The 27,828-nt window shown below is 39.2% G+C and overlaps 1 protein-coding gene across 1 annotated transcript in view; it reads right to left on the reverse strand.

Annotated features, from left to right (window-relative positions):
* The window catches only part of LOC108111082 (roundabout homolog 2), a 43,066-nt gene extending 27,186 nt beyond the window's left edge, over window positions 1–15,880 (reverse strand). The window contains exon 1 of the mRNA XM_017220421.2: window positions 15,320–15,880. Coding sequence (XP_017075910.2) covers window positions 15,320–15,374 — 55 coding nt within the window. The 5' untranslated portion in view covers window positions 15,375–15,880. The remainder of the gene's footprint in view (window positions 1–15,319) is intronic.
* Window positions 15,881–27,828: the final 11,948 nt, after the last annotated feature.

The following is a 27,828-nucleotide window of genomic DNA, read 5'->3' on the forward strand; positions in this document are numbered from 1 at the left end:
ATGTTAGGGAAGAGTGTACCAATATAACAAAACAAAAAAAACGATAATCGAAAATATGTTGCCCGCGAAATTTGAAAAGTCACCTTACTTTTTGAACACACCTCGTATAGTATGTATATAAACATACGAACTATAAGCATGCATATATGCATTTACGAGGGAAACTAAAACACGACGAAGAATGTAACGACATGGAAAATGCAAGAAATTTGCATAAAAGCAGCAAAGGCATTTGCCCAGCGCTTATGCAAAATGCATCAAATAGTGCTGCCCTGGCGGAGAAGGGCGATGGTTTTCTGGAGTAAGAAACTAAAATCCAGTTTCGAAGGACCAAGACCAAGACCAAGACGTTGTCGAAATGCCTGAAGAAATTGCTGGGAAAACGTTTCGCCAAACTGGGTTTCACTTAACAAGCAAAATATTTGCTGCAATTTCCTTAAACATTTTCTTTTCCTTTTAGCAGACAGAGAGGAATATTGTAGAGTGTGGGGATCTTTGGGGCATGTGTATGTATATAATAACACACATTTGCTTGGCTACCTCGTGGGCATCACTAACTGAAGTGGGTATAGACCATAGCTATAGTCAGCTATTGGTTGATCTGACGAAGAACAAATGATAGTCAGAAGCTTAGTTTTTTAGACTTTCTTCAACAATTAGCAGATTTCTTTTAAGTAAATTCCAATAAAACTAATAAAGCTTACTTAACCAACTCGTATGCCTCAAGAATCTTCTATTTTTAAATATCTTTACATTTATTTGGTGTATATTTTTCCAGTTGAATGCAAATTAAGAGTATTAAAACTTCTCGTTGCCCTCAAAACTTGGGCCAGCGATTCCTTATGTTGTTGTTTGTGGCACTGCATAGTTGGTTGCCGTCGCTGGCGGGTCAAAAGGAAAACAAAGGCTTTTAGGAACCATCACCACACACCCTTACCCCACCACATCCATTTCTGGCCACCCAAAAAGTGCGGGCTCCCTCAGCGCCTTTGCAAGTTGCTTATGTGTTGCATACTTCAAGGGGCCAGACTTAGCTTTAGCTGCTTTTGCATCATCAATCAAAGGCAGCCCTGCCATATAAGGAGGAAGTCCCCCGACTCCTTGATCCCCATTGTTGTTTTAATTATAGCCCCGCTCTGAGGCTTGCTAATTGTTTTAGTAGCGTACTTTTCGACATACAGCTTTTGTTGTAATCGTTTTTGTTGCCGCCTCCGGCTAAGGAACTATGATAGTTGGGCTTTCCCCAACCTTCCCCTGTCTTGTGTTCTTCGTCCTTGCAGGCCAAGTAAAGTAGAACGGCCAATGCAATAATTAAATTTTTGCTATAATTTACGTGAAAAGCAGCAGAGCCAGCAACAGCTGCTTGAGAAAATGTGTCTTCTACGAAACAATAGCAGCAACAATAATGGATGAGTGTCAGTGGGGCATTTAGTGATGGAGGAGCTATCGAAAATGGACTGACTATGTGTATTTAATATGTATATTTAATGTTCATCATCCCTAACATTATGCTCCATGTGTTGGAGGAAAACAATTTAAACAGAAAAGCAAAATAATTAAATTTAATACTTTGTAGCTTATTAAAGTTGAAAGGGAAGAAGTTTGTAGAAGCAAAAACTGTTGCTTTACTAAATAAATTAATATAAGTTTAAATTAAATTGAATCTCCTGAAAGCGTAACAATATTAAATATATTTATTGTAAATTTTGTTAAATATTTTGCAGCTGATATAAAATGAAACTTAATGAAAGGAAATAAATGCCCACAGCATAATGGCTGATTTTCAACTCAGAAAATACTACAATTTCACATGTAAATTTCCAATGAAATTGCAATACAAAAAATTGTTCAAGTTTTTTCTAAACATTTCCCTTGGCCAACAACAACAACAGCAACAACGAGAAACCACAGTCCACAAAAAGTGAGTAAAATTAAACTTTTGTAAACGCCTCGTGTTCGTGTGCCGCAAATTGTTTCCGGGGATGTTGTCGAGGAGTTCTTTGGTTGTTCTTGTTTAGTTATGAATCATAACGACGACGCACACCCAGTGCTATAACAACGCCAGGAACAACCCGAAACAAACCATAAATTTTACCATTTTACTCTTCCCAAAAACTGTAGACAAGGGTGTTTGCCTGTTTGGTCATGACTCACTTCTTTTTAACTTTGTTTTTCTATTGTTTTTTTTTTATGTATTTTCATTTTTTTTTGTATTTTGTGGGTGTATGTTGAAGTGACACTTCTTCTAATTGTTTATAACACCCCGCATGTCGAACAAAATGTTGACCAGTGAAATGTTCCAGAGTCATGATGCATTCGACAGCCAAGGAAAACTTGTATATTTTTGAGCATTTTTTTTTTATTTTCAACTTTATTTATGCTTAGACAACTTCGACTTGTTCATAAATATATATGTATATATACAGAGTGCAGGGAATATAAATAATTCAGGGCGCACGGGAGAGCTCACACATTTGCATTGAGAGCTGAGCTGAAAGTTGTGTGCCCCTTGGTAAATGCATTACAATGCTAACAGGGGGTGGTGCAGGAGGGGACACACAAAAATTGTGCAAATACTTGTGGCACATAGACATGCACTGGAGGAAAATATTAAATCATTTTTAGTAATACAAATTATTATAAAAATGATGACCATTATAGCTCCTTAGCTTTATCTGAATTTTGAAATTATTTCTTTTCAACTTAAGCCTACATTCATATCAAGTACCTTTTGTTTTTCTCAGTGTACATCCATGTGCAATATCTATTGCTGCTCCCACATGTGGGTTAGTTTGTCTACAGAGAATCATTGCCAACTATTGCTCTACATTTTTGGTTAGGCCCCCATTTCGTTCCCTCCCTCTCTTCTTTCCCCCCCCTTCACAAAAAGCATGTGTCCAATATTTGGCATACATATGTATGAATCCATGTAGAACTGCAACTGCACTTGGCTTGGGTTTTTTGGCTCCATTTGGAGCCTTAACGGCAGCTTAGTCTCCAGCCAGCCATACCTGACACTATGCCACCTGCAACAACAACACACCCGCACACTTTCCTACATTGCACATGGGCAAATGCAAAGTTTTCACATTGAATTTTCCGGCGCAGCGCATCCGGTGACAAATCCTTAGATGGGCTTCCATGTCTCTCTTTCTCTCTCTGTATGTGTGTGTGTGGGTGGATGGATGAAAGTGTCAGTTATCCCAGTTACAATTCCCAGTTAGATCTATCCGGTAAAAGTGTGCAGACTTTAGTGTCAAGCTCTAGTTGAAGCTGAATATGTAGTTGGGAGATTTGTGAAATTGAAGAATATTTGCTAAAGGGAAAATAAGGTAAGAGGTTTAATTGAACTTACGGCTAAGCCTCACTTTTAAGTTATAAAATGTTTGGTAAATATTGCAGGGAGGTATATTGGATCAACATAGACGAAACTAATAAGAGTCCTAAATTAAAATGGATTACCCTTTCCAAACAAAACTACTCCTTAAAGCATTCCTTTAAAACCTTCTACAGTTCAGATCTCTCCAAAGTGACATTCCCTAAAGACCACAGCCAGTGTATTTGCAACTTTACCCAAACTTAAGTTTAATATCTAGTGGCACCAATTACATTTTTTTCATGTTTCGGAAACTATGTCGAGCATAAAATGTTACGAGGGGAATTCTGTACTTTCTGTTTTGGCTCAGAGGAGCAGCCACAAGGATATTTTTATTTGCACACGGGGAACATTTGCAATTCCAGTTGGGTGATGGCTCATTAAGCAGGAGCAACAGTAGTAGCAGCAGCCTGGATGCCAGGAGTCAAGGATCTCCTAGCTGTCAAGCTGCTGTGTCAAATGCTAATTAAAATCAAGCGCCATTCGCTTGTTCAAACACAAATCCTATCCGGGGTAAAAACAGGTAAAACTGAAATCGGTAGACGGACAGGACACCGTGAACAGGCGCCATCATCATCATTATCCCTGTCATCGTCAACAGCAATCAAGATAAAAGATAAGTTAAATGCCGGGAGGTGGGTATGAGATATTCCTGTCTCACTTTGTTGCCCCCGACTTGTTTGTTTTGTAATAAAGTCCTGCCGGCTAACCACGCCCCTAGATCGCTCCACCGCACCGCTCCTTTACCATCCACACGCAGCATCAAAGAAAACTTGGGCTTTTTGGGGGCTAGTGATTTGAACGCTTGATTGCTTTCAGTCAGGACGAAAGGACCAAGACCAGGACGAATACGTGCCAAGCACCCAGGATATGGCACTCCACCATAACAGTGTGTTCATGTTAATTTCTATCTGCCTGATTGCTGGGGGGATTGCCCCACTCTTCCTCCCAACAACACGTTCGCCTCATAATTTCGGAGTGAAAATTTTCAATTAAACTTAATTGCATTAAAAGCGAAGGGTTCAATCTGTCGTTATAGTCCTGTCCTGTCCTGTCCTCCGTTATCCTTGTTTTTTCGTTGCGATAACGATTGGGGGGAAAGTTCCATCCCCGTTTTTGGCTCCTTTCATTAGTTTGTCCCCGGCTTTTTATGGTCTCTGAAACTTTTTATGCTGCAATGCGTTTTATTTTTCGGCATTGAGTTTTCCAGAGAGGGTTTTCCCACTTTTTCGGGGAGGTGTCTGTTTTCGGGGTGTTTTGTGGGCGTGACATGGGCCTCTTTGAAATATGGTATAATTTAGTTTCAGCCCCATTTTATGCCACTCATAAGTCATTAAGTTTTTGTGCCCGTTTGAATATTATTTTGAATTGGTTTCGGTGGGTTGCCAAATTTTTGATTAAAATTCTGAAAAACTTTATTTTTGGGCTTAATAGCAGCTATAAAGTTTATAAATTAATAAATTAAAGAGAAGGGTGGGTTTAAATTTAATGATTGATTATTTAGAAACCTTTTGAACATATAATTAAGCTTAGTTCCATTTCCTAAGGTTAAGGTTCTAAAAAATACTCGATTAATTCGTATTATTCTCCCTCTTTTTCCAAAATCAATTTATCAAGGATAAAAAGAACAGAATGAATTTCCTAACCACTCACGTAATTTAACACCCCGATGAATAAATACTAGCCAGTAAAAAATGATTCCGTAAAAACACTTCCACTAGACTTGTATAGTACTTGAAACGAGACGACGGCTGGAAAAAGTGAGGGATAGAAGAGAAGTCCTTCTTCAGTATTGGAATCCGTTTCGACACCTACACAGTGCCCACAAAAAGGACTTCCACTCAATCTAAGCGTTGGGCAAACATTTTTGCCGCACTCCTATATATTTTTTTTTTTAGCTTTTTTTGTTTTTTTTTTTGGTTTTTTGTTCTTGTGTAAATTGCAACGCATAAATCTTTGTGACAAACAGACGAAAGCGAGAGGCAGATGAGGAGAACGAAGGACAAACACTCAAAAACACAATAGAAGTGACGCGACAGCCATTTTTCAAAAACAAAACATGCATCACACAAAAAAATGTATTTGGCTGAGTGGGGAGGGGGTTTGGAAAATCTACAGAAATTGGAATGAGAAGTGTGAGCCAAAGGAGGAGCATTCCGAAAAAAACACTTGATGTAGTAGAATGGAGAGATTTGAGGGGAGGAGGGTGACTAACAGAGAAGAGAGAACGCATGATTGTCTTAATGGCTTCGACATGTTTGCAAAACGACTGTCAAAAGCAGGCAATGTGGAAATGGCAATGGCATTGGGCTGCTCGACAAAGATGGAAATGGAAATGGAAATGGAAAGGAGCTTGGAAGCTGGTAGCTGCAGATGGAGCAGAAACTGAAACTCTGAAGCTGGAAAACCGGCAAAGGCGTCATCACAACCACCACTACCAGAACATGACATCAAATCACAGAATCTGGCGTTCACAGTTCCGCTTCAGTCACTCAATGTCTGGGTTCCCCTGTTCTGTTCTGATTCTGGGCTGTGTCTTTTCGATTTCTTGTTCGTCTTCGCTATGCCTGGCTGCAGTTTTTGAAACGATTAGAGATGGGAGTTGGGCAGGATTTTAATCGATAACGCGGAACATCACAAAATGAACGATAAAATGAGATTTAAGGAACCTAATCGTTAGTTTAAACTTGCACCTAAGCAATGTAGATTATATCAGTGATGATTACTCTATCAAGCGGACATTTTACAATAAAAATATTTAAATATTAAATTTATTACAAACATTTAGCTGCCACCGCATCGTGACACGATGTCATCCATATTTGCCACACACTTGAGCTTGTCATCTGTCTACTTCTTGCATTGCCTTCTTCTTGACTTTTTTTTTTGGCATTTCTTGCGTCACAAATCTATGTTCTGACAGCCAAAGTCACTCAGTCATGCAGCCGCTCACTTGATGCGCCTCAAGCCACCAATCATCCAAATACTGAATGCCTCTCCTATAAAGTTTCTTCCCCCAAAACAAAAAAACAAGGAGAAAATACCAGCCCAAGCGAAACCCAATCGCACACTTAGACATGTTCGGCCTGGCGGGCCTATCTGCACGTTGCAAATTGAATTTTTCACCTGAATGCGTTGGTTTGTGTGTGTGGTGGGAGGACAACAACGAGAAAAAAATCGGTAGTATGAGCATGTCTGCATGTGTAATTATCGTTATCGATATCGCTCATACGCCCAGTTGGCTGCCATTGCTGCTGACAAACTCTGACAAGTTGCGTTAAACTGTTGGCGTGGGGCCGGCATTTAACCCTCGTTAAGCAAAATCGAAATTAACGCCGCCACATTCGTCCTCACCCACGTTGTCATCCTCGGCCATGTGAAAAAGGACACTTTTAATGCTAGGACCCCCACCGGCCCGTTTTTGAGCTCTGTCTATGAAGTTATTAAAAGTAAATTAGGGTTGCTAACCAGCAGAAACCGAAACCGAAACCAGTTTTCCTTCTTTCTCATGGGTGGGTGGATATATCTGTCCACCCACCGCCAACGCTCTTTACTCACTTACCCATTCCTTTATCCTTTTTCCAGTTTTTAGGGTTGCGTGCCTTTGACGCATTTCAGTTAGCTTTTGTTTTGCTTCTGTTATGTCTGCAACGGGTTTATGTTTCGGGTTCTCGAGGTCCTTGTGTTGTGTTTTCTGCTTAACTTAATTGTCAACAGGGGAATTTTTAAAACTATGCCGTAGTTTGGCTTTTGGGCGGCCAACTAGTTTGTTTTTCTGGGATTTATGCTGCAAACTTTCAATTATTTTCAGATTTCCCAAATTAAGGCAAAGGAATCTACTATACAAATTGATTTTTAATTGGCAGGGGTTCTGTAAGTGCTCATGGGTGATGTGTCAATCATTGTCTAATTGAGAATGCAACTGGGTTATGGCAGTGGCATGGCCTTATGAATAAATCAGCAGATGAGGTTGAGAGCCTTGAAGTGGGTTAGCAAATCGTTTTTAATGGTGATTAGAAAGCGGTTCGTAATCAAAATTTCACAATAAAAATGTATAACCATGGAAGTGTAGTTAAGTTTATTGCGTTAGCTAAAACTTTGAAATCTCTAAACTTGTTTTCTGGTTTCAAAAATAAAATTCTTTCTTGGTTGATAAATCAAATCAAATTCAACCCCAAATATATTCTAGGGTATCCTATCTGCATGAATTCCCATCCAATCAGCCGCAAATATCAAGAGTGCATATAAGATTTTGTTCTGACAAAGCCACAAAAGAGGGGCGTAAGGGCGTGGTTCACACACACAGCGAAAGATAAACACACAGAGAGACAGCGGAACACCTTTGAAGTGCAACAGAGAGCCGCGAGCCAAAGTTGAAAAGTGCGCTTGTTAACATTCCTTAATTGCTGTTGTTGTCACTGCTAGGGGGCAAAGGCGTGAGCGAGAGAGGGGTACCCATCCAGGTAAGGCAGAGTGAGAAAGAGATGGTGAAAAACGGATACCCAACAAGGATGTCGACGGCGACAATGACGAGTGCAATTATACAAAAACTACTTAGGCGCGCATCCTGCAGCCTGTCAAGGAAAAGCAGGCGATAAAGGCGAAAAGAGGGGGGGTAAGGAATTCGAGTGACAGCAAGAGAGAGAAAGAACGCAAATAGGCAGTGCGACAGAGAAGGGCGATCGGAATAAGCAGCTCCCGGCTCCAGCCATTGCAACAAAATTGAAAGAAAATTCACTTTCGCGTTTGTAAATTTGTCAACATCCTTGAGAAAAGCAGGAGCAGAATGAAGAAGAAAATAGCTCGGGGTGCTGGCGGTGACAAGTGCAGGATGCAGGCCACAATGCAATTTCAGTTAAGTCTCTTATAATAGGAAACTCAAGCACTTTGGCTCACAAACAGCAGGAGAAACGTTAACGACAGAGGGAAACGGAGCGCAGGGAGTTAGGAACAGGAACAGGAATTAGGAAGGGAAAATAACACTGAGAGAATCTTCTTATGAAATAAAGAGATAACATTTTGTAGGTTACAATATATAAGAACTCTACGTTTAGATCTGAAAACTTCCTATCACCTCTACCACCACAATCATTTACTATCCCCATTTTCTCTCACTGCATTGTCATTCATTGTGTTGCCTAACTACATTCGTCATTAAGTCAATAAGCGCATTGTGCTTAAATGCACATAAAATAAAGCCTACAATGGAGTTGCCGAGCCAAGCCATAAAACGACCCAGAACCTGAGAGCCTAAAAGGAGTCTCTGAAAAGGACCAGGAAGGATCCATCTCATGTGCTGGCGACAAAGCCGATTTATGCCCAATTGGATTTGCTGCTAAGAGCCACAATTCATGTTTTTATGACCGGATGCCTATTACCCGAAACGAAGCGAAAGTTCTTCTCCCTCTTCTTCTTTTTTTTTTTAATAAATATAAAATGTCCTGACTGGCCATACACAAAAAAGGAAAAAAGGTAAGTCAACAAAAGAGGGGAATGGAATGGAATGCTTAGCTTAGGCCATTGATAAGCAGCTTGGACTCGGGTCAGCAGGCATGTCCTTTTCATTTCATTTCTTTTCTTTTCCTTGCTTATATATATATATATATATCTTTTTTGTGCGCTCATATCAACAATATCCCTGTCGTCGGCCTTTCATTCGATTTGCTTGTTAAAAAGCTCAAATTTTATGGCCTCTGCCCATCTTTTACTTTTGGGCAACAAGTCAGTTTATCGATTCGCGTCGAGAAGGGACAATGAAATGGGCTCGGGGCTCCACAATCTGCTGTCCTGGCAATTTTCGAGCGTTCATCATTGGGCCAGCTTTGACATTGATAAATTATGCAGACTTCTCGGATATTTCCGGAGCAACAACTGGCAGAAGTCGAAAAGTGTGGCTGCGATTTTCCTCGGCGCAGTCAAAGGCAATGAGTTGGCAAAAATTATAAGTCATAAAAGAAGAGGCGGCGGAAAAAAGAAGGGTTAACAAATGGCATTTAAGATTTAAGTACCCCAGAGATGAAGCCGCTTAAGGCTTTCGGTTGATAAGAGTTTTCAACTTAAAGTTTAATGGAGCTACTCCGGCAGATATGCCAGCGGGATATTAAAACGGGAAGAATATTTAAGTAGACGAAAGTGGCAGATGAGTCCGAAAGTTCGATGGGAATCTAGGTTAAAGTACTTAAAATATCTTTAAAATATATAAATCAGGTAGTGAGTTTATTTTAGTATACCTAAAATTAAAGTAGTTTTTAATATCCAAAGTCCCATTAGTCATAAACTTATGCGGAAATGGAGTTGTCCAATTAAAAACTTCATTCTTGATTACTGCAGCTCCGTTTATTTAGCCAATCCAAATGTCCTAAAGGAAAAACTTTTATGCCTCCCCCTTTCAATTTGAGTTTGTCAGCTGCATTTCCCAACCCAAGCCACTCAATCTTCTTTCTCTCCTTTCTGCTCTTCCATTTACTGCACTTAAAATTATAACCTACATTTAACATTTTCTGCACTTTGGTAAAAAATAAAAAAGGAGAGACAACCTCTCACAAAAGCAGCTTACGCTAACGCCCTGCAATTTTCGTTCATGAATTGACAACTTTGACATAATTGACTGCCAGGGCACCAAAAGGACCTACAATCCAAGGGGGAAAAAATGCCACAAAATAAATAAATAAAATTGCAACAACCCATAAACACCGCAAGTCCTTGAAAAGCTTTACAGAAAGTGTGCTACAAAAAAAAACAAAAATTAAATAAAAATCAACTAAAAAGCCAGCAATGCAATGACGATAATGAAGGCAAAGTACTGAAGGAAAAATTACAATATATATAGAGAAAGCTGGGACAGTAAGGCGACGGAGCCTGTCAAGCTGCCCACCACCGACGACGGCGACTATTTTTATAACAATTTGATTATATTATGAACTTAAGCATTTTTCTTCCGCTTTTTTGGGGTCGTCATCTTCATTAGCACATTAAAATGTCAATGACACTTGGTCCGCAGGACCCTTTTTTTTCGCTGCTTCCCCTTGACTTCCCCCGGCCAAAGGGTAAGTATCTGAAAAATGCGCGAGAAATGCGAACAAGGAGCTGGAGCTGGTGCTGGTGGCGGTATCCATCCAGACATCATCACTGACCGCATGGCATTCTTATTTTTTTTTTCCAACTCTTTTTTTCCCGCCGCCGCCTTCGCAGTGCTTTATGATTACTTGACGGCGCCGCAAACTGGCAGATTGGTTGGAAAAGGGCCGGGAGGCCAGGAGGATATCAAAGTTGTCGTAAAAAATATGCTCAACACTTGTTTATGTCGTCATATTCGGGCACTCTACTTTTGAAAGGATACAGCGGAGAAGTCATGAGTTTGGAAAAGGGTTAAGGAAGTTATTTCAGTTACTAAATAGCTTATAAAAATATTAAAATAAAATATACTTCTTTTAGTCCATGCAATTTTCCAAGTTATCCACCTTAAACTTCCACCCAATAAAGCTTAACTCCTTCTCCCCACTTTTATCTAATATTATTCTTAAAGCTTCCTTTAGTCTTCCAAACCCCATAACTTTATATCTCTGCTTTAGTTATCTAAACTAACCCAGTGATAGTTTACTTTTTCGTGGCTTTAGTATAATAACCAATTTTCCAAACATGCTTTCAAAAAACTTTCTCATTTCCACCGAGAGCATAAAAGTTTCGCCTTCTTTCATTATGGAACAGAAATACTCCTGGCTTTTGTTTATGTTTTTGTTTTCAGTGTTAATTTTTTTCTGGTTTTTTTTTTCTTGCATCCTCCATTTTTAATGGCAAACTGAAGCACTTTAAAGTTTTGATGGCCGCCAAGCGCCTTGGCAGCTGCTTCAAGCCACGTTAACTATGGCAATTCATTAGGCTCAATTGCCTCGTGTACTCGGTGATGTTGTTATTTTTATTGCAGTTCTTGTTACCCGCTGTTCCATTGTTGATGTTGGCCCAGTTCGTCTAATAATGAATTGAATTATGTTTGCACATGGCAAACACTTCAAGCTCAGCGGGTAATCACATGGGGAGGGGGAGGAGAAGGATTAGCATTGGTCCGACACATAACATCGAAAGAGAGAAATCGCTTAATTAACTTAATCAAAATATGGCGATTATGAGTGAGGAGAGCCCATAGTTCAGATGGCTTTCAATGCATGTCCTTTTGTAGCCATTGTTTGCCTAGTGCGTTTGCCCCGGCAAGCAAATAAACAAGTATCTCTGTGTGCTTTTGTTCGTATCTCTTTTATTTGTATTATGACAGCCGTTCAATTGATGCAGAAATTAATTAAAATTTTCCCAGTATGTATGTGTGTTTTTGTAATAGGACTATCTGTGTGAACTGTCCTTCGGCCTTAGGCTAAGATAAATTACAAATTTGCCAGGACCAACATTGGAAACTGGTAATTGCTTTGCATGGAAATCGTATCAGTGTGTGTGTGTAAAAGCAGTAGAAATTGACTAAAATAAACAAACGAGTAGTTAATGGGTTCTAAACTTAGACAAATATTTTTATTCATTTGGGAGTTTAGCTTAAAATAATACCTAATTCTGCTCTAAATTGCTTTAAAATATATTTATGATAAAAACTCATTTATCTTTCTCTGTTTTCTTCCTTAAAATACCAGAAAAATATATTCTTCCCTAGTCAATTACCACTGTGCTTGATAAACTCCCAAGTAAATATTTTCTCTTTTCCAGCTGGCTGTCAATTTCTAAAATATTTCTATATTTAATAGACTCCAAATTAATTCCATATTACTTTATTACTTTGCTGGCCGGGTCCTTTTGCCCTTTTAGGAATAGAATACCTTCGCCCTTTCAATTAACTTGAGTCTGGCCAAATAATACCTATTCTCATGGCACCGACAACGAAAGTCGGAAAAGAGCAAAACTCAGGGTTATTTCCGAGAAAAGTCTTAAAGGCAAGCATTTTGAGGGGGTTTTTCTTTCTAGCATCTAAAATAATTTAACCCTTTTTTTCCCCTCATTCTTTTAAAGTAATTTAATGCCCCAGTAACAAGGAAAGACCCCCCGCACAGACACACACACATTCCATAGAGATATGGCAAGTTTTCCCTGTCTGCCGTTGATGCCGCAGGGCAAAGGGCAAAAATAGCAGCGCTTGGCTACATGGGGAATATTTCATGGCACTTATCAAAGGCAGCAACAATTTAGGTTAAATACTCATTAATATTCCGGTCTGCGAAACTTTTTTTTTTTTTTGCCCCACCACTCCTGCGTTCGTTGGCTCCTGTGTGTTTTTGCCAAATAAATTTATGCCCTTTGCTTTGCCGTTGCGTTAGCCGGCAGGCACTAGGGCCAAAAATATATACAAGACAACCGAGTTGAGTCCTTTTCTTGAATCCCAGCCAAATAAATAAGCACACGCACATGCCGAGCCAAAAACACACAGAAGAAATTAATTTTGTGTAGCCTACTTTCTTCTTTGAGAGGGAGGGACGAAAGGGAGACCATCCAAAAATGAGCGAAAGACCTAAAAACAAGACGACCAAACAATTTTGCCAAGAAAATGATAATTGCCTGGTAACGTTGTCTGCAAAATGCATAATTTATAAATTAAGCAAAGTTGAAGAAACTTGGGAAACGAAAAGTATGGCAAACAACTGGGAGCCATTATGGGAAAATGGCATACAAATTGGTCTTAAGGATGTAACAAATATGGCAAAGGAAGGCGTTCAAGAAAATAAGGACAAGAAAATTTATCAATGCGAAATGAAAACTTAAACTTAATTTACCGCAAATATTGTTTATGTTAAATTTAGAGATAACTATAACATGCTGTCTGTATATAATAATAAAAAGAAGCATAGAAATATCATTTTCCCTTCAAAAACACCAAACTGAATATCTCTTGCAATCCCTCCTCCTCTTTAGTGCCAAAAAATCAAGAGGAAAATGAGAAAACCCTGAAGAACGGAAAGGCACAATTAATTTACTAAAAGAAAAATCTTTTACCGAAAGTATTTAATTTCCTTTTATTGGATACACCGCACACACGCAGAGGGGGGTAAAGAAGCCGCAGCCAACCAACCCACTAAAATGCCAATATATTTTTTGCTCGAAATTTATTGCATACTTTTCAGGGCAAGGTAGGAGAGCAGGCCAGAGGATCCCCCAGAGCAGGATAGAGATACACGGTAGGACGCGTGTTGTCGGGATTTATTTATTTACTCCACCATATCCTTCATCCTGCATTGGCGGATTTTGTGCGCTGATAAAAATTTTGACATGCCAAACGAGAGGGAGTTTTCCCAGGGCCAAAAGGAATTTCGCGGCGGTAACGGCTGGGGAGAGAGATAATGGGTGGCTCGAAGAGGATGTAACAACAAAATGACAGGATATTATTCAATTGAATTCGTTTACATGCATGAACTACATAATAAAAATGCCCTTAACCAAAAAAGGAAAGCCAAGCGTAAAGAACGCAAATTGAACAGCAGCAAAATGGAAATATATATATATACGAAATATATATATATATATATAGCAACCTACCTACGGAAAATATGAAATATCTTTTGTATCATTTGTGGCCAGGATGAAGTGTTCTTTTTTGTGGGCCAACATTTACATATTCATTTCGTACATTTTGGGTAAAGTGTGGTGGTGTGTGTGCCAGTGTGTGTGGCAAGAGGATAGCCCCTTATTAAATGCGCATATTTTATGCAACAAAAGCAGTCCGCTTGAGTCATGGCCCTGAGAGTACTCACTTGTATTCCGGCCCACGACTCGAATTCATACTCATTTCGGTTAGTTAGCCAGCCCGAGGGAAATCTCTGCTCTGCTCCCCGACTCTCCCCTGCTCGTTTCTTGCCAAAAACATTTTCCACTAATTTGTTTGGCTGAGAGTAGCGGAAATTGTTTTGCGTCTGGCATAAAAGTTTTCCACATCTCGTATGAGAAATCCCATTTGATGGCAACAACTTAATGGTGAGATAAGCAAGAGTTATGAATTATAGTTGGGAAAAGTTTTGGGCGATGAAGGAAGTAATCAATGCATTGCGTTTAAGTATGTTTGGGCGGATGAAATGATTCGGGAAATGCCTCAAAGTTATCTGAGAGTTGTTGGCCAATAAATGCAAATCAGGAAATATGCTAATCTGGCAAGTAAAGTTTAGTTACGTTTCGGTAGGATAAGCTGGGAAATTAATTCCGAATGAGTTGTATGTATTAAGGGAGAACTTTATAACTGCTTTTTGGGAAAACCATTTGAGAAAAAGGGATAATAAATAATCGGAGACCTTAAAATAGTTTGGATATTTAAATATTTTGATTTAATTCCTAGATTATCATAACTTCTACTTGTTGTTCTTAAAATATTTCACACTTAACTTCACATTTAAGATTTCAGAATCACACTTTAATCTAGCACTCCAAAGCATTTATCTTTCTGGGCCATGACTCGAGACTCTAGATTCCAGATTCCCAGACAGTCCGCTGTATCAATAAGCCAACATTCAGATGCATTCAGGCCTGACATCCCTGGGATGCCTTCAGATGGAAATGGAAGCTATATGCCCATTCAACACCTGTCGGCAATCATCATAAATATGCCGAGCTCCCAAAACATCTCGGCCAAGTGAGTTGGATGGGTTAAATGCAACTCATTACGGGATCGCACAGCCATACAAATGTCATACAATTCATACAGCTTGCACTTCTCTCTGTTGAGCAATTTTCTATGGAATATTTGCAATTGCAGGCCGGCTGAATTGCACTTGAATTGCACCCAGTCTCCATCCTTTTTTTTTTGCTCGTCTTTCACCCCCTCAACCCAGAGGTTGTGGCAGCTGCACAAATAGAGAATGCCAGGCAAACACCCAGTAAAGGAAGGAAGGAAATCCATGACCAGTACAGGTTCATTTTTTTTTCCATTCAGTTTGAAATGTATTTTTTTTTTTCTGTTGAGCTTACCTTGTGCATGGGTCCACTTGAGCAGGAAAACGATGAATACGAAACGTAAATCCATTTTACAAATTCTTTACAGTATTTCGCCTTAAGATAAACTGGCTAAAAAAGCGTAGGAAGAGCATTTATTTGCCCAGCCCCAGACAAACACACACACACACTTTGGTACACACACACACCCGAAGGGAGCGACTCCCACAGGGATATATATTCTATATATATATATATTCGTGTTGCTTGATTTTTTACTCAACTTCTATTCGCACACAATTCGTTCCCAGAAGTTTTACAATGTATTTTGTGGCCAAAATGCTTTTGCTTCCCTTTGGCCAGGCCAAATTTGGCCAAAGTCTAGCCGGCCCATGTCCGTGTTATATCAATTAGCTGATTTTCCGAGGAATATAGCACTTCGTTTGTTTATGTTTCCTGCCAATCGAAGTCCACGAAGTTGGCCCAACCAACAACGCCAACGCCAACGCCACAAAAAAGCTCGACACGCGCTCACTTTCAGTTCGATAACCGTTGGCGGCAGTAACCAAAACTCAACTGAACGCCGTCCGTTTCTGGACTTGATGTGAGGGGGTCCTTAAAACCGGAGACCGAGAACAGTCCACAGCAATGTTCGGTGTGGTGGTGAGTTCCAAACTTCGTAGGCGGTTCGGGCTTTTTGTAAATCGCCTGGGGAAATCCAAGGCAACTTTTCGGAGTAAATTCCTGCAGGAAAATCAGCTGTTTCAGCAAGGGGGAAAAGAGCTAATAAAATAAAGTTAGGGAACTTGGCTGGGACTAGTGATAAGTTATTAAAATCAGAAAACAATTTCATTCAATAAATAAAGAATGCCAACTCGCTGAGTTAAATATTTTAATAAATTTCTTATTCACAAAATGTTTTTTTTAACTTTTTCTAAATATTTTTAAATATTCAAAATTCTCTTTTAATAATGTAATATTTATTTTATTTTTTAGCTTACATATTTTTAGTTTTTTCTTGCTTAAATTATATTTTCTTTTGACTTCCCAACTTATTTTCTGGTCCCAGGCAAGTTTGTTTATTATCAAAGTCCTGAGCATAAACATTTGTTGCTGAATCCTGCCGGCAAAAGTGTTGAGTCTGCGCGTTGGCCAAATAAACAACATTTTCGGAGTTACAACCGGAATTCCTTTGCTCTCTTTGCGCTTACAAAGAATTCTGAGAGAAAGATGAGAAATATTCATGGTGAGAAATTCAGAAATGAGAAATGTAGCGAGTACAATTTGAATTTCAAAAAATACCGTTACATTGTCAGGAAGTACATTTGTTTTTAAATATATTTTAGTCACTTTAAAAATATTTATATTAAATTTTAAAAAATATCCTTAACTTTTACTGAATTTACAAAGTTGTAGATTGGTTTCCATGCTTTCATAGTCTGATATAAGTTCGAAGTTTTTCATTTTTCCAATCTAGAATTCAAATCAATTACCGTATTTTTTAGTTTTCCAACCCTTTAAAAAACTTTAAAAAGCATTTCACTTAATAATTTACACTCCTGACTTAATTTACATGACCTGTGCCTGGGGCTTTGTCTTCCCCCAAAGGCATTAGGCATTTTAAACTTCCTGCTAACCCGCATTTGGGGCCAATCTGCTGGATCGAATCAAACATCAGTGGCATAGTTAATTAGGAGCCGACATCACATCTTCGTTCACCTGCCGATGCACCGCAATCAAAATTAGCTCAGTGGCTTGCGGTGGTTCACGTTGGTCCTGAGGAAAACCTTCACTTCAGATCACATAAACAACAATTAAAACGCTACAAATTGTACATACAAACATCCTTCAAAAGGGACGTGTCCCTTGCCCCCCCTCCCTTTCAGACTGATAAGTATCCTCTTTTTTGCTTTTTCCCTGCTGTTTTCCTCTTTTCTTCAATTATTTCCGATTATTACCAAGAGAACATGGGTAGAGGAGGAGAGGAGGGGAGCAGGAGCAGGAGGTGGCAGGAGGAGAGGCCGTTGAGGTGGATGCTTCAAAATCCATGTTAATTGCTATTTTGCTCCCATTGGCTTTAAAAATCCTTGCAAGAAAACTAACAACCTGGGGGTCAGATTTTCCTGATTTGCCATTCATTCTACAGCCAGGACAATAACAACTCTGAGGGAATATCCTTGTAGTTCCCCTAATATACTTTCCTTTTGCTTTTACTCGTGGGAAAAGGGAAAATGTGGGGGGGGAGGGGTCAGAAAAAGGAAAAGCGAAAAGAAAGATTGTTGGTGGGGAGCGGGGAAATATGTAGAGAGAGAAATTACACTGACGACCCAGTAAAGTAAGTTCCGAAGATAAACTGCAATCGAAGGACGTTGACTGAATGATAAATTACACTTGACAATGGGCACCCCCATACACCCATACTCTCACACTTACCATCCTGACGTGTGAGTGTGGGAGTGTCCAGGATTCCATTTTTTTTTTTCATACACGCTCCCCTTCTTTTGCTCGTTTGTCATAAGTTTACTTTTAATATAAAAGTTTCCTCGCTTTGGTAATGTTGAAAAGTGATCATCGTGATAATTACACGGGCATAATGATGGGGCTGATGCACAGTGGGTCAAAAGCAGATGATAAAGGAAGGAATAAGTGTAGTGAAAGTGTGTAAAATAAAATAAATTAGATAATAATAAGAGAAGTATAAGTAAAACATCTCACTTTCAAGAGCAGAGGAAACTTCTTAGTAGAAGAAACGAGGTTCCTAAACCCACCTTAATTATTTATAAATTTATTATCTAAACTTTCAAATTTTCTAATTTATTACACCTATTAAGCTCTCATTTGTTAAGTTCAAAATGCATTTATAAATAGGCATGCATACCGTTGTTGTCAAGTCATATTTCATACAAAAGTTGAAAGCAGTTTCCGCATTCTTTGACACCGCCACAACCACAGTGGCGTCAAGCTGGGTCCGTCCATCAGGGGGCGCCGCTGCCACCGTACCCGAAGATTTATGTGCTCATGTGGTCAGAGAGATATGAAGAAAACCCCCGCTGCCAGGAATTCATCCAGCTCCCCGTTTTTGGTTTTCTTGAGTGCCAAGGACCTCGGAGTGTGTGTTTGTCAGCTGGGTTGGTGGGTGTTTGGTGTTTGGTCCAGTGTTCGGTGGGTGTTACCAAGTGGGCGGGGTAATTATGATGGTTCGTGGGTGGCAGCTGTTGTTGTGCGACAGGAGAAGAGGAAGAAACAGAGAAGCAGCAGCAGCAGCAGAAGCTGAAGCGGTAGCCCAGTTTCACTCATTAAGGATATCCGTGCAGGAAAACAATGCCAAAGCCAGCACTCACCAGCACACAAAAGCCGTTACAGTGTAGCCGCAAAAGGGAGCAGAGGCAGCCAGCGCTTTTCCCTCGCTTTTCCACCCCAACCCCTCCTCCGTCTCACGTAATGCATTTAGTGGCTGCGGTTTTTGAGCTCTCACAACTCGTATTGTTTGCTCTTTGGCCTCGCCTCTCGCCCTCAGACAAAACAATACAAATTTATTTTGCCACCACGCCCACAACACCCCAAAAAGAAGGCGAAATGGTTGGTGAAGAGAGGGGGATGGCGGAAGAGATTCTTTTCAGAGCCAAGGCGAAGCAACGGCCCAGAACTTGAGCAGTGCACGGAAGTTCCGGTTGAGCCGGGGTCCTTCCCCTTTTTTACTCACTCACTCTCTTTCTTTGGCAGAAAACTTTTCAGCCAGGAATTATATCAGAAAGTTGAGCGATGGCAGGGGCGGCCAAACGGATGCTGAAATAAGGGGTGTTGCAGGGGTATCCGGCGGCGGCAAAGAATGTATATAGTACACCCAAAAGTGTTAATTCATTTGCCTTGGCATAATTTTATTCATTCGGGTTTTGCTGTTGAATTAAAAGTTTGGCCAGCAACTGGCATAACAAATTATAAGAAAATTGTACGAGGTAAGTGCTGGATTCCAAGGGGAGTTATTTATGTTAGTCTGGAAAAACAGCTTGTTAAATATGGTTAAATAACTATGGTTAGGTAGAGGGTTAAAGGTTAAGCAAGTTCTATACCTTGATTTCTGAACTTCTTTTCACATTTCTAAAAGTATTTCTTACCAATTTTCTTCTTAAAGTAGTTTAAGAGTAGTCTTAAGTTCCTAGTTCTTGAATAGTTTTTAAATCTTCTAGTTTTATTTTCCATTCCAGACACAATTTTGATTTCCCCGACACCCTTCTATGACCCCCCACAATCAAATCAAAACTAAATCTAAATGTCCAATACTTCAGACAAATGATCAATGGGCAAATCACTTAGCATAACTCTGAGAGGGAAATGCAAAATGTTTTTCCACACTCTGACTCTGGCTGGAAAGAGGAGCTGTGAGCTTTTCTAACTTTGAGTGTGATTGATTGCGAGGGAAACGTAATTGAAATGCCGTTGAATTCAATGGCAGACGGCTGAGGATTCTACCGAATAGACAGTGACAAAAAGGGAAAGTTTTCACTTTACTTTTCCCTCGAGTCAAAAGGCAAGTTTTACCATCCAAGACTAGACGGCTAGCAGACATTGGCTGTCATTCGGAATCCACAAGATGCATATCTTGGGCGTAAAATCATAAATAAAAGGTGGAGAATCCAGGCAAATGCAAATGCGAAATCAATCCGGCTCTTCGGCATTAAAAATGCAACAATGAAAGGGAAAACCACACTAAGACAAATCATAAAAAAAAATAAGGAAAAAAGAAAAACCAAGGAGACGAAGCAAGAAAATTGCCAGACATAAAATATATCAAGATGGGAACATCTGGGGGTTGAATGTTGCTGCCACTTAACTGCAACAAATCGCCAAATAAGTGGAAAATATTGCAGGCCACAAAATTGCTATGTCTTATCTTTATACCCCGCACACTTTTCCTGGCAATAAGTGGCTCAAAGACAGAGAAACCAATTCCGATGACCTCTTTAAATATTAATACGCGTGCCGTGATTGCACTGGGAATTGTGATTGACTTTTTAGACCTGGCCAACCCCCGTGCATTGCGCATCCTTGACAGTTGAGCTACCGCCCCTTGTCCTGGTACTTGGCCAGCTAAATGCACAACCCTCGAATCCTCAGGAATCCAAGGAAGACTTCTCCACTTGAGCAGTGCCAAAGGTCCCAGGAGATGTTCATCATACCCCATCTTCAGGCCTTAGAAATAAACTTTGCACTTGACAATGTCTGGAAAACGAAGGGCAAACACAGTTTGCCAAAAAAAAAGGTGGCAAAGTTTTCTCTTTCATTTCGATTGAGAAAGAGAGGAGCCGGGGAATCCCCACAGTTCATCCAATTAAAAACTTGGCTCATTGCACTTGCAACATCCATTCGTGGCACGGTTTTTCATTTGTTTTCGCTCGGTTTTGTCAATTAGCGCAATGAATTGTCACACAAAAAAACACAAGTTCGATCAATTAAATGCAAATTTATTGAAATCAATGCCAAATTAGTTCCCAATAAATGCTCAATAAATAGTTATTTACGCATGCAACTGCAGCTTGATCTGAATTTAAATTAGCAAAAAAAAAAGTGTATATATGGGAAGATAATTAGAACATTTTTTAATGGGTTTAGGATACATAATCGTGACTTTAAACTAACAAACTTTTCTCATACGTTTCACCATAAAGTTCAGAACACATTCAACATCTTAAGGTTGAGCTCTGAAATGTTTAGTTTTTATGATCCGCCCATGGCCATGAGCACAAACACTCGCCTAAATGCTGGATCTATGGGATTTATTAAGCCTCTTTGCCTGTTTTATATCTCCAGGAATGTTTTTGCATATTCCATTAGTCCGAGGGTTGCCCTCACAGTAACAGCGCAAACATCAACTCTAGGCCCAGCCAGAAGAGGTCCTTGAGCTTAGTAGGTATGGGTAAAAATACCCATAGACCGTATCCAGTTTTATGCCCACTTAATAGTTTTGTTTTTGTGTCTAGCAAGGGGGAGGGCAGGCAAATGACTAACCAGAAATGTGAAGATGCCCTGGGTTCAGGGTATACGAGTATGTATTCCCTGCCAAGTGTCTGGTAATTTATGGGACCGAGCGTCAAATGGCAGACGCGGCGGCTACTTGACAAAACCCCAACTCACTGGGCATGAGAGAGAGTGGAAGTGAGGCAAATACCTCTTGATATGGTCTATAAGTGTGTGTCTGCCATGGTATGTGTTTAGGTTTAAATTATATTAAACTGCCACAGCGTGGCATGTGTCCCATTTCAAATGGAAGGACTCTCTAAATGGGGAGTGAGAATGGCAGGACTGTCCAGAAATTGTTTTCATAATGTTACCTCAGGCACTGAAACAAATTTGTGTTACAAATTTGGTTAAGTGAGTGTCATTAAGAGTGCTAAGTTAGTATGAGAAATATTTTTTAACTAACTGGAAAAGTGATTAGAAATATCAAATATTTTTAAAGTATTTTTCATTTTACTTTTTTTCCCTAAAAAGTTTTTGAAACTTTCCTCTAAGTGTTTACATTGCTTCAAACAGGGAACACCAGAACAGACATTTATCATCGCCTTTACTCGCCCTCGGACACTTTGCCTAATCCCGGCCAGAATTTCCATTTAGTGCAGTGCAAATGTCAAAAGTTGATACCAAAAGTTTTCAACACTTTATCCCCTAGCCTCGCCTGGAAAAACCAAAAGAAAACGTGAAAGATCTACCCAGCGGGGGTCGTCTAATTTAAATTGGTTTGTTTTTGTCTGCTGGCATTGCGCTTTTTCCCCACTCCATTCAATATCTATATCTATATAGTATCTCCCTTTTTTTTTGGCCTGCCTGGTCCTCGACAATTACGACTGTCGCCCCTTTACTTACCTTCCATTGCGTTTGCTTTCTTCTTTTTTTCCATTGGGTCTGCTGCCGCCGCACTTGCAAAACTTTTTAACGCTCTGGGGATTTTTGGGGAGCCCAAAGGAGGAGGAGAAGAGGAGGAGGAGCTGGGGTGCCAGCGGTAAATGGCAGCGTTTACTACCGCTCCGTATATGCTGTCGCACATTTCATTTTTGCTACGTCGAGTGAAATTAAAATGCTTGTTTTCACTTTATGCAAATTCTTCCTTAAAAACGACCAGAAAAAAGGAATGAAATCAAATGAAAAGCAAGGGCAAGGTTAAGGGTCAATCGACTCATGGGATATCCTGTAAAGTGGGGAAAGTATTAAAGAAGGATGTGAACATAATTTTTATATTTTTAATAGATTTTTGAAACTTTGAATGGATGGGTAGAAAGCTTTTTTACAAAAGTTGGTTTTTAGAAAATATTTTTGGATATACTCGTATACTAATATTTTTATAAATATTTTTGTTATTTTAAGATTATTTAAGTTAACACTACTTTGTATTTAGTGTTTTTAAGAACTGTTTTAATTTTTGTTTCCCTTAAACCCTCTTTATTACAGGGTATTATTTAAAAAAAAATCCCGCCAAGACTCGTTGAGTGCCCGAATATGCATCGAAAAAAAAAGAAGAACAAAAATAAATATAAAAAAAAGGAACGTGGAGCAAATAAAAATGGCGCGTATTTACGTTTGGGAATATGTAAATAAGCGACCGTTGTATTTATTTTCTTTAGCTTGACGTGGCATCCGGACAAAAGAGGGTGTTGCGTTTTCGGTGGGGAAAGAAAGGTGCTTGGTTTTGCTCAGCTTTCGTTTGGTTAAGGGGAAGTTTCTGGTACTCGTGGGGCTTACAAGCTATTAAAATGTCGCTGCAAGTACTTAACTGCTTGATGTTGTCAATTTAAATTAAAACCACTGCCGCAAAAGTTACGAAACCAGATGGAGGCCAGACCTATAGAGAGTGCCACCCTCTACCATACCATATCCCATAAAGAGTTTGGGGCACAAATGGATATTGCACAGTGGCATGCGTGGCTTAACAATCAAGGCCAATGGAAGGGGCAACAAAAGTTTTCTTTATGACTGCACTCTCTGACTCTCTCTCTCTTAGGATTCCAAGAATCCACTGTCTATATGCTAATGGCAGCCGGATGGGCAAACTGGGAAATTAAAAAGTTCCTGTCTAAGGATCTGAAAATGTCTTGTCATTAAGGAAAGTGGCTTATAACGTAGCATTCGTCTAATAATGGAGTTGAGTGAAAATTTTCAACACTTGATGTTATTGTTTTCCAAAAAAAAAAGTTTCTACATTGTGTAATTGAAAGGTTTTCCTTCCTGTGTTAATACCATTTAAGGGAAATTGTTGGTAATAAAGTAAATACTTTTTATTGTTCATAATTAATGAATTTTCATGTGAAGTGAGAGGTGAGTTTCATTTTTACAGACAAATTGAGAAGTACAAAGAAGGTTTTAACTTGGTAACAATTTTAGCATACTTTTTGTTAGACATCTTTCTATTTTTATACCTATATCGATTCCAATTTTCTTTTCCTAATACAAACATGTACTTTTCCAATTAACTAATCCAACAAATGGCTGGCTTATTTTAACCTATAAAAATCATAGGATATTTCTATATAAATATATAAGTTTATGACCCAAAAAAAAAAAGTAAAGGAAAATATCTAAAAATATTCCAAGCTGATATCGAAGAGCTTTTCCTACCTTAAATATATATGAAAAAGAGGCTGTCAACAACTGTCCTTCTCTCCCCTTGTTTGCTATCTCTTTCGGTGGCGTAATAAGCGATTCGGCTGAAGGCATTTTAGTGCACACACACACACACATACAACACTCACACACACACACGTAATCGCATAAAAGCAGAGCCAGAACGTGCTCTGATTTTGTAAATAATTGCAATGACGATGCCTCCTTCCGAAGGATTTTCCATGTATTCCGCAAAAACAACCTCCAGGCGCCAAGTCAAGCCCACGACCAACGAGCACATGATAATATTAATAATAGTGGTAATAATCATACGCACTGTATGACGCGTACACATCCATATATATATGTACATATGTACAAACGGCGGAACAAAAAAAAATCCAGCCGTCGTCTGACTCGTCTGCTCCTCTGTTTAATATGATTAATGCCCCATCTGTACAGACTTGGCAAAATATTTACACGTATTCGTGGAGCAGCAAGGATTCTAGGGATGAGAGAAAAGTTGGCCTCCCTTTCAGCATTGAGCTTAGCGGGTCTTAGTCGCCTGACAATCTTCAAAGTAGTTTTGAAATGCATTTTCAACGGGGTTTTCGAGAAGGGCTTTAAATTAAGAGACATTTTAAGGGAACTTTCCCATTTTTCTTTCAGAAATTCTTTGAAATTGGAATCATTATATTAGTCTTTAACCTTAAATATTTGTAAAAAACATTTTTTTAAGATTTTTTAAGATTGAAAAAACATCTTTTCAATATAAATATTTTTTAAAAAATTTTAAGAACTTCATAAAGTTTGATTACAAACTTACCAAAAGTAAGATTTTCTAGTTCTTTCAAGATTTTCCGCTATATCTTATTTTACTTAACAACATTTTGGTGTTCCCTTTTTCATAACCCACCCAAAACTCCCCAACCAAAGTTTACTTTGAATTCAATGAACCAAGCAAAATTTGCCTGACAATTAAACAGCTTGAGATGCCAGAAAAAAGTCAAGGAAGTAAAGTAAAAAGGGAAATATTCCATTCATTCCACGGCTGGCAAAGCACAAGTTTATGCATCAAAGTTAGTTGTGTGGCGCCCCAAACTTTGTGCAACGAACGATTTCTGTAAGCGATGCGATGCGATCCACAAAAATGGCTAAATGGAATGGGCAAGAAAGTAAAAAGAAACGAGATGCAAAAGAGTAGAAACCAATTGCAAACTTTTTGGCAGAAAGATGAGGCAGAACTTTCACAAGGTAAATCTGTCTCCATCTGCATGCCTCAACCGCTCTTTTACCATTGTGAATTTATGCCTTTTGGCTGCATCAAAAAGAAAATACGAACAAAAAAAAGTTATCGAAAAAATAGCAAAGGTAGGAAAAATGCAATAGCGCAGAAATTAAAGAATAATATTTTCTTGGGTCCACCCACGAAATGCAGGCGAGCGTTAACTGAAAAAGAAAGAAAAACTGAAAAAGATAAACAAGGGCTAGCAGAGGGGAGGAAAATAGACACCCGGACTCTTTAAAAACGCATAAATTGTCATTGACGAGGGGTGGAATTTCAGACCCACCACCCCATGCCAGATCTTTAAGTGTTATTCTTTGGCAACTAACCCCTATGAAAGCAATTTGGGAGACGGGGTGGTAATACGATATGTTTACTTAAGAAGAAAATACGCTGGCCCTGTGAGCAGGTAAAAAGCTTTTGTCAATCAAAATACCAACTGACAGTTGACAGAGTTTTTGTTTTTAAAGCTTGCATAAATAAGCCATAAATGGCCAACATTAACGTGCAAAACAAGAGCATTGAGTGTATAAGACTAAAGGAATATTTAAATAAACTTTGGCTGGGGCATAAATCTGCATGCAAACTAAATGACAACATGCGTGGGGCAGCAACAACAATTGCATCATCAAGTCCTGACGTTTGACAAATGAGCCTTAACCTCCCCCATTTTGTAAAGTAAAATATTGCAGGCTCACATACACATGCAGCACACACACAGGCAGACACTCACACACTCTCTCAGGCGAATTCAAGGTACATCAAATGGGTGTAACAAAAGCAAAAATGCCATCGGAGCAGTCAGACATCCAGACAGCAAGAGTATAAAAGTTGGAGATGTGAAAAGAAGTAAAAGGTAAATAGGAAAAATTTACGAAAAATAGAAAAAGATTTTGTAAAATTTGAAATTAAATCTTTGTAAAGAAAAACTAATTCTAACTTCATTTTAAAAAAAGATGAAGTGATATAATTTTGATATCTAAAATATGTTTTTGCTTTCTTTCTAAAATATATTGAAGTGAATATTGGATCACGACCTACTTTGCTTAGCTTTACCATAAAATAGTAATAAAACTAATAAACCCCAAAAAAATCCATTTTAACCGCCTCACGCTTCCATCCTTAGTCACCATTTCCATTTCAAGAGTTCCAATTTTCAGTGAGATGAGACGAGGAGAAGACATCTCCTTCCCTCTTTCCAGCAAATAAGAGTCATAGTCGAGTCAGCACAAAATTCAGACAGCCTCCGACATTCTGCAGTCCTCAGTTGCCGTCGCTTTTTATGGCAAATTGTCAGCGCTGTCGTAATTTTTAAGTTAAAAAATTGTTAAAAAATTTCCGTAGCATTCATTACCATGCCACCGCCTGCCTGCCAGCCTGCCTGCCACTCAGCACAGTTCAGAGGGTTTGTGTTTGGGCTTGGGATTGGTTTTGGTTCGAGTTCAGAGGGAGTTCGCCCCCCTCTTGTGATGTCTGCGTGTTGCACAATAATTTATTGCCGCACAATTGCAGCTGCCACACATTCCAATGCACTTGGCGCCCGAGCAGCCACACGGAGTATGGGTTTTGGATTCCCAACTGGGGAAAAGATGGAATGAGAGAAGTTTCATACTACTTGCCAGGAGGCACACCCGCGGCGCTTGTAAAAGCAACTCACATTTGGCGTTGATTTTCAGTAGCGGCAGAGGATGCCGGCTTGTCGTGCTGTCATGGCATCGCCACCATCCAAATACCCATCCTCACTACATATAGACGTAATGTAATTTTAAATTTATATTCCCGACTAGATTAAGGCACTGCTGCCAACGTGCAGGGATGCATGGAATACGTACTTTCTAATGAACTCTTTTGGGGAGTTTTCGAAAGATAAACATTCGCGGAGAGTGTGAAAATGACTAAGGAATTTGGAGGAGATTCAGGAGATAGAGAGTATTAATTTTTTGCTAAATTTTAAAGTTAAAGCTGTCTTCGTTTAGATAATAAAAGATATTTGAAGAAATCTCACAAAAAAGATAGATTTTTCTAACACTTTTCTCTTTTAAATAAACAAATAAGAAGCTTTCAGTGTGAAGCAAAATATGCAAAATAGCATTAAATATTCCTATGGCAAAGCTATCACATATCACATTTTATTTATTAGTTGAATATATCAACTTGATAAATATTCTAACATATTCTTTTTTCCTCTCTTACTCCCCACCCCCTTAAACCATAATCAAATGCAAATGTAATTGGATATTTTGCAAACAATGTTTTCTCGTACGTCTAGAAATTGCTGCCATTTACTGCATAGCCATTAGGGATGTCTTCGATAGGGTAGTGGTAGACTATTTTGATGGATTTGTGGCATGGTTGGTATGGCATAGTATGGGTAAAATGAAAGAGATTGCGGTCTGACAGTGGCTTTTGCGGTCTTGTTGCGCGTCTTTGTCCATTAGAGAACCTTGCGAAAAGTGTCAATTACAACAGATGTCAGAAACAATCAGCGGCGTAAATAAGTCATAAGGCAGCCACAACACACACACACACACACACTCATGTGACATTGAAACGCCTGATGAACGTGGTTACCAACCCACCACCACTACCACTGCCTAGAGAACTTATGGTAAGGTAATCAATAAGCCTGACTCGACCAATTGCGTGCGGCTAATTAATAGTTGGATGG

The sequence above is a fragment of the Drosophila eugracilis genome, unplaced genomic scaffold, assembly GCF_018153835.1.
Source record: "Drosophila eugracilis isolate 14026-0451.02 unplaced genomic scaffold, ASM1815383v1 contig_575, whole genome shotgun sequence".
Taxonomy (NCBI): Eukaryota; Metazoa; Arthropoda; class Insecta; order Diptera; family Drosophilidae; genus Drosophila; species Drosophila eugracilis.